The 13,088-nt window shown below is 38.3% G+C and overlaps 2 protein-coding genes across 3 annotated transcripts in view; both read left to right on the top strand.

Annotated features, from left to right (window-relative positions):
- ATR (ATR serine/threonine kinase) overlaps positions 1-2,886 on the top strand; it is a 42,590-nt gene extending 39,704 nt beyond the window's left edge. The window contains exons 44-46 of the mRNA XM_050902561.1: positions 380-531; positions 784-889; positions 2,298-2,886. Of these exons, the coding sequence (XP_050758518.1) occupies positions 380-531; positions 784-889; positions 2,298-2,471 (432 nt within the window). The 3' untranslated portion in view covers positions 2,472-2,886. The remainder of the gene's footprint in view (positions 1-379; positions 532-783; positions 890-2,297) is intronic.
- Positions 2,887-4,258: 1,372 nt separating this feature from the next.
- Positions 4,259-13,088, top strand: part of XRN1 (5'-3' exoribonuclease 1) — a 36,937-nt gene continuing 28,107 nt past the window's right edge. For both annotated transcript variants that reach the window (XM_050902264.1, XM_050902265.1), the window contains exons 1-9: positions 4,259-4,333; positions 7,344-7,576; positions 8,923-9,020; positions 9,386-9,495; positions 9,581-9,691; positions 9,932-10,014; positions 12,209-12,296; positions 12,412-12,580; positions 12,796-12,863. In XM_050902264.1, the coding sequence (XP_050758221.1) occupies positions 4,259-4,333; positions 7,344-7,576; positions 8,923-9,020; positions 9,386-9,495; positions 9,581-9,691; positions 9,932-10,014; positions 12,209-12,296; positions 12,412-12,580; positions 12,796-12,863 (1,035 nt within the window). The remainder of the gene's footprint in view (positions 4,334-7,343; positions 7,577-8,922; positions 9,021-9,385; positions 9,496-9,580; positions 9,692-9,931; positions 10,015-12,208; positions 12,297-12,411; positions 12,581-12,795; positions 12,864-13,088) is intronic.

Here is a 13,088-nt window from a genome sequence, read left to right as displayed (position 1 = left end):
TTAGTAAGCCTGAATTGCCCTACATAACCCTTAATTAAAAAAAAGAATTGTTTTTAAACCACTTGCATATTATAAAAGAAAAGTTAGTATTTTGCATGAGACTACAGAGCAGCAATATATATTTAGAACAAAATTTTATACCCTGTATTAGTGTATTAAAATAGGGAAAAAGAAGTTATTTGGACATTGGTGTCCTTTATTCACTGCAATTTCCCTTTAACAGCTGAGAAGGACTGTGATCTGAGCAAACATCTCTTGTCAGCTAGGAAACTGCCACTGACAAAGATGGGGAAAAAAACCTAAAAACAATGCAAATGTTACCCTTTATTTTAATAATGCTTAAAACGCTTAGGGCATACCCTTTTTTATCAATGTAAAGGGAGAAACTTTTGAAGTTCCGGAAATCGTTCCTTTTCGTCTCACTCACAACATGGTTAATGGAATGGGCCCAATGGGAACAGAAGGTCTCTTCCGAAGAGCTTGTGAAGTCACAATGAGGCTTATGCGTGATCAAAGGGAGCCTCTAATGAGGTACGGCAACTGGTTTTGCTACAAACTCTGAAAAAGCTGTCTGTACTCTAAACATCTGAAACAGTAACTGTTGGTGAATGTGTCAGTTCCAGCATATGCCTATCATGCAGCTCAGTCTTACCATGACATGCAGTTAAATATAAAACAATATAAATATTCAGCACTAACTTTAGACTTCTGTCAGTGTTCTTGTTTTGAAAATTAAATGTATTATATGTATCTTATCCTTTTTTTTATTTTTAATTTATTTAGTGTCTTAAAGACTTTTCTCCATGATCCTCTTGTGGAATGGAGTAAACCTGTTAAAGGGAATACAAAAGCACAGGTGAACGAAACTGGAGAAGTTGTCAATGAAAAGGTTAGTTTAAAACAAGCATAGCATCAGGTATTCAAATGTCAAATGTCCATTATGGTTGCAAGTTGCATATTTTCTAATTGAAACCTTAACTGTCTTGTTTTTTCTTTCATTTAAAAATCCCTCTGGTTGTTTCTTCTTGATTATCTCTGTGTTCATAATTTTTATCTATAAAGAGACTATTTTTATTGATAGAAAATGTAATTTATCTACTAAAGAACCAAACAAAATAGAGCCTATAATTCTCTTACTAGTGTTACTAAATCATGGACAACATCAACAGAAGCAATAGGATAGGAGAGGCTCTTGCTACCCCTCACTCTGACTGTTGCACAGTCCTCCAGATTTACAGTGGTGGTAACATCTGGAGTCCTTTCCATGCATATTTTTGTGCTTTTCATGAGTGGATGTTTATTATTGAATAAATACATTTCTTGTTACGTGTCAAGGAATACTTGGTTAAAATTAGGATTACGTATGTACTGTTTCTTTTGTACATGCTGATAAATACTATATTGTTCATCCAAAATACAGCTTGCACAACCTGTAATATTTATTCTCTTTCCCCTTTGCAAAAATTCTGATTTGTCTCTTTTTGCTTTAAAAGGAATATTTAGTGAAAATAAATATATCTGATAGCAGATAAAATTTAGGGAGCACTGATAAACACTGCAACTAAGATAAGGACAAACTGCAGTACTGAAGCTATATTACAACAAAGAACTTAACTGATCTATTTGAGCACAGAAAATCTCCTGGTCTTCAAACAATTACTAACCAGGCTGTGTCTACATAACGTTTCTTTTAGTTACAGGACCACCCACACAGTTGTATGTGTTAACTTTTTTCTGGATAGGTGCCAATGTTATGCTTGAGCTTTAAAAGAAAATGTGTGAGTATAATTGGTATGAACTAGCTACTCCAGTGGGCCTCAGAACAGCTCATTTTGAGTTGCTCAGCACAACCTGTTATTAGACTTCTTCATTTTCAGTTGCTCATAATTTTGGCCTAAATTTTCCAGACTAGGTATCTTCTTTAATTTTATCCAGAGTTCCAAGAAAAAAGCTGGGAAAAATTTTGCATTTATTTGAAAGTAATTGTATGAATTAAAGCATTCTAACATTTTCAAAGACATTTGCATAGCTTTTTCAGTCTTCTCTGGTAAACTTTATCTGTAAAAACATAAGGCAAAAGTTACAACTTGACCAATAATCTATCCATTTTAAAGAATGATTTTAAAAAGTGAGTATCCTTTATTTTCAAAGTAACTGGTGTAGACATCTGGGTTTTGTATTAAATTAGCATACAGATTTCAAACGCATCCTAATAAATCCTTTTTCAGTTTAAAAAGTGGAAGTTCATGGATAGTAGCAATATTCTTTTTTTTTTTTTCCTTTTTCTTTGTTTCCAGGCCAAAACCCACGTCCTTGATATAGAACAACGGCTGCAAGGTGTCATTAAGACTAGAAACAGAATAAAAGGATTACCCTTATCTATTGAAGGGCATGTTCATTACCTTATTCAAGAAGCAAGTGATGACAACCTGCTCTGCCAGATGTATATGGGCTGGGCTCCATATATGTGAAACTTGTTCACTTTGGAATGATACTATTCACGAGTGATGTAGCTGTAATATTCTTGAGAAGGTATTAATCAGTGCTAACTGGTTACTTCTGTTGATTTCTGATTGTAAGCAGCAGAACAGTCTTATGATCAATCTGAAATCTATGTAAAATATACAATACGCTTGCAAGTATGTTTTGAATACACTTGCAGATCTGTAAGGTATTACGACTTATGTTTTGTATACATATAGAAGGCAGTACATAGGAACTGCTGAAAAATTAGACTGTGCAAGTCTCTGCAAGTTTGTTACTCTATGAAAAATGTGTACAATGTTGAAAGAATGCACTCTATAAAGTACTGTATATTTTTGTAAAGATTTTTCTCATTCAGCTTACTTGTAGATTAGAAAATCTGACATTAAAGTTTTATACTGATACGATGTAAAGTGCTTCTTTCAGCTTTTTCTACTCATAGTTCAGAAGGGCTTCCTAAAAATAATTAGTATTTCTTTTCAGCAGTAGACCTTGAATTTTTGTTTCCTTTGACTTTCTTCCATATGGCCTGGCTATGTCTAGAAAAGCATTTGGGATCTTAAATCTTACCATGAAGAAACTGGTAAAGTGTTGCAGTGTTCTGCAACTGTTTCCTTAGCCCTTGCCTGCTGTGCTAAGAAACCCTCGTGAAGGAAATGACACAAAGCTGTGAGTTAGAGGACCCTGGCAGTATGGCTATAACAAGAGTGCAGCATGCAGGGCATAGTATCTGTGACTTTAACATCCATTCAGGCTCCTGAGAGTTCTGGACAGGCCCTCCCTTGTGAAAAGTGTGGCTATAGTGAGTGTTTTTCAGACTCCATTTCAGAAAAAGTGTTTTGGCATGGACAAGATTAGACTAAATATGTTCAGAAGGCATATGCTAACTTACAGTAATGCTTGCTTCTCTATGCATCCAAACTGTAGGGGAATGAGGGGGGAGATAGGGGAAAATTGTACTCTTTTACTCTGCAATAGGATATCATTAGAATTTTTGTACAGTATTTTTGTTTCTCTTGTTCTGAGACAAACAATGCCATTAGTTTTTGATCACAGTTTTAGTTCAGTTGAACTCCAGACACTTCGGAGCGTAAATTTAAATAATGGGTTTACAACTGGTTATAGTGGTTTTGTTTCTCAGGGGAACTAGCAAGTACTCTTCTCTAAGTGTTGTCCCTGTCTCATAAATCTGATCATTTTTCCAAGTAAGATCTTCAGCACCTACTATGATCTTTTCTGTTGTGGTGTGTGAGAGCGCTGGGGTTACGTTACCTTTCACAGGCTTTATTGTTATACCAGAGAGTGAAGAGAACCTTACAGCGAACTGTTGCACCAGGTACCGCTAAGGGAGTTGGTGAGTCCCATCGCACAGGGACTAGATCTGCTACCCACAGCCGGCCGGGCCTGAGGGCACTGAGGCGCGTCGTGGGAGCTCTTGTGTGGGCTGGTAGGGGAAGGGGCGAGAGGCGATGCTGTTTAATATGAAGGGCGGATGGCGCTCTCCCGGGGGCCCGGACGGGGGAGAGAAGCGGCCGGGACGGCGGTGACGCGTCAGGGCTGGGGACGCCGCTGAAGAGCATAAGCCGCCAGCCCCGCCCCGCGCCAGCAGCGCCGCTCTGTCCGCCGCTCTCTATGGTCGGCGCGGGTCGCTCTGCGCGGCGCTCTATGGTGCGGGCGGCCCGGCTGTCAGTACGGCGCGCCGGAAGGAAGGCGGAGCGCGGCCCGGGGTTGTTTGGGTCCGGCGGGGCTGTGAGGGCGGCGGGGAGCGGTGGCCATGGGGGTCCCCAAGTTCTACCGGTGGATCTCGGAGCGGTACCCCTGCCTCAGCCAGGTGCTGAAGGAGCATCAGGTGAGCTGGGAGCGGAGCGCCGCTGCCTGCTAAGGGCCCGTTCCCGCTCCGCGCCGGGGCGGAGGAGGGGGGTCCTGACTGGCCCCTCGGCGGGGCGAGGGAGCGGGCCTGGTCCCTGGCCGGGCTTGCCTGGGCCGGGCTTGCGGGGCTGAGCCGGAGCCGAGGCCGGGTCGGCGCAGGGCGGGCGGCTGCGCCTACGGCCGCGCCTCGGCGAGACCCGCAGCTCGAAGCGGCCGAAAGTCGCGGGATGGCGGCGTGCGGTCGGTGGGAAGCGGGTGAGGCTGTCGGAGCTCCCCTGAAAGCCTGCATATCCGACCCGAGGTCGCCGTTAGCGCACAGCAGTGCCGGGAGCCTGCTGCTGGAGGTCAGCGGCGCAGATACTTGAACTTCTCCTTACGTGCAAGCAGTGTTTTCAGAAGCACCCGAACCGAAACCACGCCGTTCCTCGAGGAAATGCCTAGCCGGGAGCGTTTCCCCGCAGCGTGGCGGTGTCCGGCTCCCTACGGCCGGGCTCTCTCCTTTCCCTTTTGTTTCCCCGGCGGCCGCGCTCCCCCCCAGCCCGTCTGAAACTCCGCGGTGCTCCCTCGGCACCTGGCGGCCCTTCACCCCCCTCGGGTGGCAGAAGGTCGGAGTTTCCTCATTACTAGGCTCAGAAAAGTTACTGCTGCTGACGACGAATGGCACAGTAATGACGAGGGACAGGTTTTACAGCTCTGCTGCGTTTCCTTGTTGTTGCATGCGTCGGACAGTTTGTATTAATAGCAAAAACGAGAAGTATGTTGAAGCCTGAAAAAGGAAAGCAGCAAATAATGCTTTTAGCAGTCAGGCAAAAAAGTCTTGTGTTCAGAGAAATCACGTTTGGTACCTGTTAGACACAAGCTCTTAACTTTTCATTTTCAACTGGCGGATGTGGTTTTATAGTCTGAATAAGGATGTTCTGAGATGAGTTGGGTGATGATTGAAGGCATGTTTGAGTGTTAATACATTTTTGCTAAACAGCGCTTTAAAAGATTAAATAGCTGTTGTATCAACGTATCTAAGATGTGCTGCTCAAGTGATTCCAGACCTGGATGTTTGACCCTTCCTTCTAGTTTCAAAGCAGTTTTCAAAGCTTAGGTCTTTGCTTATGATTTGTTGGATTTCACTGTAGTGTCTTATGCTGTCTGTGTAGCAAGGCAGCAGCAGCGTATGCTGGCTTTTCAGCTGTTTTGTTAAAAGCCTGGGCTGCTCGCTGAAACTGGTGGCAGCTTTAAACTTCTGCTGAAGAACTGTGGCAAGCTGAGGAGTCAGCATGTCTGCTGTAACCAGGGGAATAGCAGCAGGGGGTCGTACCCATAATGCTTTCTGAAGGAGGCTGTTAGAGCCCTTAAGATAAAGAGAAAGCACAACTCAACCTTAAGTATGCTAATGTCATTCTCTCGTTAGTCTTTCTAAAGACTAGATGATGTTGTTAGCTTATGCGGAATGCTTATTCTGTATAAGAGAGAGAAGAAAATGTCTAGATTGTTATCTGTGATGTTAAGCTTCAACAGTAGCATGTATCCTCATTCTTCCTTTTCTCTGCCAGACCACTTGAATATACAGACTGACACATACTAGCATCTAGATTAGGATTTTTGTTTGCTATTATACAAAATACTACCTAGAATAAAAAGCAATTCCTACATAAACCACATCATTATTTTTAAATCGTATTATAGCTGTGCTTCTTAAAAGGTCATCTGTTTTCCATATATATGTTGTTTCCATATAAAAGCTTTAGTTTTCATCTCTTTAGAATGCTACCTGTGCAACGTCCCGCTCTCTTTGTATCTGAAAGTGGTGCATGTGTGGACGATGTAGTGTTTGAGCATGTTGAGAGCAGTTTGGTTACTGAACTTAACTGTACTGGAGATCATTATGCACAACAGAAGACTAGTTATTGCAGGTGACTGGAGATCCTTCCTGATCCTGCCTCTTGTTTCTTCTCTTTGTAATTCCTGTTTCTGAAACAGAGTTATGTTTCTCTTGTGTCTGGATGATAAATACAAGTCCAACAATGTGCCTTTCAAAATTATGTAAAGATATGTCAGCAGCAATACTACAGAAAATCACGAAAAGTTAGTAGTGCCTTTTTCCAGTTGTAACGACAGGAGGATTTTTATGAACAGTCATATTGGTGGATTAAAGAATAGATTTGGTTTTTGCAAATTGCTCTTGTGCATGTTTGGTGGTTTTTGGTAACAAAAAAGTAGGTAGTGGCCCCTTTGCTTCATATGTTTAACAGTGTTTGTGCTCTATATGTTGCTTGTGTACATTCAGGGGAGGGTTTTTTCCCTTTATAAGAAAGTTGGACTGCTACAGATAAGGCTGTTAGAAGAACAGAGAACTAGACAGAAAAAAACACATTTGGAAAGGATGGGAAAGAAATTGATGTTATTAATAACTCTACTGCTTTTGGTGGTAATTGCCACTCTCTAGACTCACAGGTGGCTCTTAGCATAGCTAAAGAGGCAGCATGCAGTGGTCATGGTAGGAACTGGTTAACGGGGGAGAGCTCTTAAGCTGGCTTTGCTTTTGAAATACTGTTGGAAACAGCATACTCAGTTTTGTAGTTTTTATTGTTTATAGTGCAGCTATGCAAGATTGAATCAGTGAAATGTATGGGGTTATAAAAAAACCCAAAATTATCTTTTCATGAAAAGTGTGATTTTTATTTGCTTTTCCCTTATACAATGTAGAAGATTGGCCAAGCACAGGGGACAGAAGTCCTGAGGTACCAGAAACAGTCAGGATAGGACAGGAATCTGTTCAGGTGACTTTCTTCACTGGGAAGATCAGAATAACGGATTGCAAGTACAGACAAACCTGTAACTGGTCAAGATATTCTTAGCCCATTGGCATGCAGTAGGTTCAGGGAGGTCTTCCCACCTCAGCTGGTTCCCGGAGTTCATCACTCTCAGTGGTGCCTTGGGCAGTGATTGCATTGCTTCAGCTGTCACCAAATGGGTCCTAACTGTGGCTTTTGTAGATTCCAGAATTTGACAACTTATACCTGGACATGAATGGCATTATACATCAGTGTTCGCATCCAAATGATGATGATGTTCACTTCAGAATCTCAGAAGATAAGATTTTTGCTGATATTTTTCACTATTTGGAAGTACTGTTTCGCATTATTAAACCAAGGAAGGTTTTCTTCATGGCAGTTGATGGAGTAGCTCCAAGAGCAAAAATGAATCAGCAGCGTGGGAGACGTTTTAGGTGAGAATATTTGTTCTTGCTCTGTCTTTAGGATGGTAAACACTTTAAAAAAAACATTGACTTAAATGTATACCATGAAAAGTAAAATATATTATAAGTGGCCATGCCTTTGACAGTAGCTTTACTTTTTAGTTAAATGAGAGTAACTACCCATAAAATATTCATACTGAAAATCAGGATTCCAAAAAGGAAAGTTTGCTTGTTACTTAGGTATTTCTCTTGTGTATAGGGGACTTGGGGGTGGGGGGAGCTTTTTTTCTATGAAATTTTCTGTGAAATAAATCTGCAGTGGAGCTCTTACAGATGTCTCCAATGGCTTCGTAACTTGTGAGAGTCTTTGGTATTTGTGCATGCTAATTCTAAATACACCTTTTTGGTAACTATAATGGAATGTTCTTTGACAGTTATAGAAGAAATGAAGTTTCTAATGAAATTCTGTTTTCCTGTTGGTACCAGTTAGCGATCTAGCTCAAATACAGAGCTGCAAATAGATTTCAGTGTTAAGAATTATATTAATGTTCTGGGAGATGTGGAAGCTTTTTTGAAGACTCCTGTAAGGAAAGCAAGCCAGTGGTCAGACAGTACAGGGATGGTGAGTGAAATGTGACAGGAACAAACTGGGGGAAAGGGACAAGAGAAAATATTTTCAAGCTACTGGGTTTTTTTTCTGGTTTTGGTTTTTGGGTTTGTTTGTTTGTTTGTTTTGGGGTTTTTTTTTAAGGAAAAAAGGAGGTTGAGAGGAAGAAGAGATTAAGGAAGAGTTCTAAATAGAAAATTGGAGCGGAATTGAGAGAAGGACAAAAATCTAAGACATCGGTGGCTTCTCTGTTTCTGGTTCAAAAGTGTTTATGAAATCCTTGGCCAAGAAAGGCTAGGATGATGTTTGTTTGTTTGTTTCTCCATTACTAGTGATGATAAATTGTTAGTTCACCCCTCCTACCCCTGTGGTATTCCAGACTTGCTGCTTTGTTTAACTACATCACCATTATTGTTCTGTGATAGTATTTTCAGATGTTTAGATCCCAAGTATTCCTACTGTTTCAACGTTAATTTGCTTTCATTGTGATCAGCCATTGAATGATCACCTTGGTAATCTAAATATTAACTGTATCTGAGTAATGACAGATTATCATCATTACTAGGGGGAAAAAAGCTATTTTTAAGCCTTGCAGTTGTATCAGAAACAACTTCAAACTCTATTCAGGAGTTAAATTTCTCTCCCTTTTTTTTTAAACACTCTTTAAAAATCAACTATATGTATTTTGTCAGTAAAGCTGTACTTAGGATATTAACACTTGAATAAGATTCTTTCTCTACTCCCTCTCTCCAACCCTGTTTTGTTTTAGATCAGCAAAAGAGGCAGAGGACAAAATAAAAAAGGCATTAGAAAAGGGAGAAACTCTCCCTACAGAAGCCAGATTTGACTCCAACTGTATTACACCAGGTAAGTAAATTTGTTAATTATTTACATTTAAGTGTTTAGATTTATGTTTTTGCATCTATATTTTGGCACTATTTTCCTATCCTACAGCATTTTTTTTTAAATTAGAGGACAGAATTGATAAAGGCTCAAGTAAGTTGGAAACACAAGTTTTAATAACTTTTAGTAGGGTTGGAATATTGTCTTGTTCTAAAAATTTTTTAGATTGCTATGGAAAAGATGAAACCTCTTAGGGAAAAAAAACAGCTGTCCCCTTCCTCTCTTGCGAAGTTTTTACTTGTTTTTTTTCATTAATACTTTTGATATGTAAATGCAATTTTGAATGACTAGTGAAAAGCTTTGTGTTTAACTTAGATTTCTGTTTTCAGGAACTGAATTCATGGCCAGATTGCATGAGCATCTTAAATATTTTGTAAATATGAAGATTTCCACAGACAAATCCTGGCAAGGAGTAACAGTCTACTTATCAGGCCATGAGGTCATTGTGTTTCATTAATATTTTATTTTAAATGAGTTTTTATTTTATAGAAAAATACTGATGAATTTGGGTTTTTTTTGTACAGACTCCAGGGGAAGGTGAGCATAAAATTATGGAGTTCATCAGATCAGAAAAAGCAAAGCCCCATCATGATCCAAACACGAGACACTGTCTCTATGGCTTAGATGCTGACTTGGTATGTGCAATTAATATAATACAAACAACAGAAGTTTATAAAGTGTGTATGTCTTTGATGTCTTCCTAGGCGCATAGGGTTCTAAAATGTTATTAAACAAGCACGTAATTTTGTATTCCTGCAAACTTTTGAATTTGTAATGAAACAGAACAGCAAAATTTCATTATACTGCTCGAATCTTGAGTAACAGTTTTAAAAAAAATAATGAAGTAAGACCTTTCTAATATCTTTTTGTAATAGATTATGCTGGGATTAACAAGTCATGAGGCACACTTTGCGCTTTTAAGAGAAGAAGTCAGATTTGGTGGTAAAAAGTCTCAAAGGTGAACTTATTTAACTTTACTCTTATTTTATATATGATGAAATTAAATCCAAAATATACTGGGTCACTAAAACAGTTTTTTTTATTGATTGCTTACTAAATTAATAAAATCTTAGTTTATTTTTGTGTTCAAAAGTACATGAAATTAGAGAAATCAACTTGTTAAATTGTGCATTTGAATTAGTTTACGTGAGAAAATGTATGCTGTCAGGACAGCTGATAAAAAAAATTCTTAGAGCTTTGGTGTGTTGTGCTTATTTCTTCATATTATGAACGGAGCAGCCCAGGCTGTACTGACGTTGTTTCCATAATTGTCTTGTGCAGATATTGACTTTTTACAATGTATTTATAACTCTGAGGTTTTGTGCATGTAAGTAAATTACTAGAATAATTACTAAAATAAACTCTCTTGAAGTGGCTGACTGGATGCTCTTATTCTGGATTTGCCCATTTGAACTAACTTGTTCATATAATCAGTCAGAAAAAGGTGATTTGTTCCAGAACTGTGCATGTACATGGAGCTATTCCGAAGTAATAGAAAAATTAATTTCATAACTGTTACTGCAGCTAGATTCCTTCTTTGAAGGACCTTAAGGATATATTTGGTGGATATAGGGAGAAGGTAGGAGGGACAGAGAGAAATACGCTTCTTTGATACAAAAAGGATTTTGGATAATACAGTGATCAGTCATACAAATAGTTAGATAAACGCATCATTTTTGCTAATAAACAAATGGGTTTTTTTGCCAAGGACAATATGATAAACATCAGAAATAAGTATTCTTTTCATAGTCTTCTACTACTCATTCTGTTGAGAGTGTTGGCATGTAACATTGTAATGTTTTTAAAAGACCTCAAGTCTAAACAAAGAAAAATGTTGGTTTTCCCTTTTTTAAAAATAAGTGTGACGACCTTTTGAGGGATTAATTAAATAAAGTATGAAATCAAAAGGCCAGGTGTCTCTCCCCCTGCCCCCCCCAGCGTTGTTCCATATTTGGCTCGTGTTGTAGTTTCTGGATAATATTGCTCATTACAGGAATTTACTACTGGAAGCTACAGGAATTGCCTTCTGTCAATATTGTCACTTTTATGAGTACTTACAGTTGGAAATTTGAAAATGCTAAAAATACATATAAATTAATATCTGTCAGCAATTTCTTGATTGAGAAAAATTATTTGTTTTATCAGATTTTCAAGTCCAGTGCAATGAAGAATAAGGGCCAAAATGTCTCTAGAGTCTTAGAACATCAACCTGGATTTGCCAATATGAAAATTACATTTTTAAAAGTGACAGAATTGGGTCTGAAGTTCTGTGCGGCCAAGTGTAGCTCCAAGTTCGTCTTAGTAGTCTTCATATAAGCTTGTGTATCACACACATCTTCCTCAGAGGATTTTGGCCAAAATCTGCTATGTATGTGTGAATACACAGACGTTTATGCTGGTTTGTCATTGGAGGTGGTCCCAGCTAGTTATGATATCTACAAGGTGAAATAGTCCTTTACAAATTTAAAATACATCAGTCTTGAGCTCGTTAATCTTTTGGTGTAGGTATTAACTGATTTTGGCCTAACATTGGCTTAGGTATTAAGTAATTTTAGTGAAGAGAGGAAAAGAAGGCAGAATATATGTTGACTAATTTATGCCATAAACAAACAGTAGGTTTGTCATTTTTTTGGTGCTGTGTTGAAGCCACTAGATAATACATATGGAGCATATTTTCAAGTTGAGCATATTCTTGTCTTACAAGAAGCATTTCAAATGACTGCAAATGTAACACACCCAGTTTAGACATGAATCTGTGTACTCTGTATGTACTCAGACTAGTTCTAAAATACCTTAAAATTTATTGGGTTTGGTGCAAAGTTATGTTAGGTTGTCCCTTTTTTGAACAATGGGATAATTACTTAGGAAATAGTTAATGCAACATAGAACTCCACAAAGCTGCCCTGCTTTCTTGAAGCTAGCTGTTTTCCATACAGTGAAGTCACATCTGCTCTTTAGAAGATTCTACTGCAAAATTTTATAGACTCAAACCAGATGAATCCTAAAATAGATTCAAAGAAATGTTTATACGTTATTTCTTCTGCAAAGATATAATCCTAGTAAGATTACTTGGTTTTAGGTAACCTTGGACTTATTAAATATTCATGTTGAAAGTGTGTTTATAAATAATGAATGTTTTGAATAATTTACAGAGCGTGTGCACCAGAGGAAACCACGTTTCATTTACTGCACTTATCACTGATGAGAGAGTATATTGATTATGAATTTTCACCAGTAAAAGTAAGTTCTAATGGAGCTGTGATTGAAAAAATGTGTGAGGTCTTTCTATGCAAACATGATAATAAAAACTGTACTCCTGTGGTTTTTTTTCTTTTTTTCCCTTTTTTCCCCACAGGACAAGATTTCCTTTGAATATGATATTGAAAGGATAATAGATGATTGGATCTTAATGGGTTTCCTTGTAGGAAATGATTTTATTCCTCATCTACCTCATTTACATATTAATCATGATGCACTGCCGCTACTTTATAGAACATACATGGCTATCTTGCCAGACCTGGGAGGTAAGAACACTAAGTTCAGTTGTGGAAAGTACAAACGTTAACATTCCTGCATTAATATTTATTGACCTTTTTAGCCATGTTAGAAAGTTTAGCATTTATTGTATTTTCTGTAGACAGCCAGCAAGATTGCATTCTATTATCTATGGGGCATTTGAATTGAAATTTTGAAATTGTTAAATTGTTAATTTAAAAAACATACTTTATTTTCCCATTAGGTTACATAAATGAAAATGGGCATCTGAATTTAAAACGCTTTGAGAGATATCTCACAAGATTGTCAGATGTAAGTAACTTCGAAATTGCACTGTATAGAACAGTATAGTCTGTTGAATATAACCTCAATATAGTGCCCTAAAATACACCATGCTGTAGTTTTAATGAACTGTTAAATGATTGTGTTTTACAAGTGGTTCAGTCAGCTGTTTTATAATTTAACTGATGGGATCCAATCAGTTGTTGTCTGATCTTATCGTAACGTAAGAGGAAAAAGATTGAATCATGTGATCTA

This window comes from Gymnogyps californianus, chromosome 10 (assembly GCF_018139145.2).
Source record: "Gymnogyps californianus isolate 813 chromosome 10, ASM1813914v2, whole genome shotgun sequence".
Classification (NCBI taxonomy): domain Eukaryota; kingdom Metazoa; phylum Chordata; class Aves; order Accipitriformes; family Cathartidae; genus Gymnogyps; species Gymnogyps californianus.
This window is presented reverse-complemented; position numbering and strand designations above follow the sequence as displayed.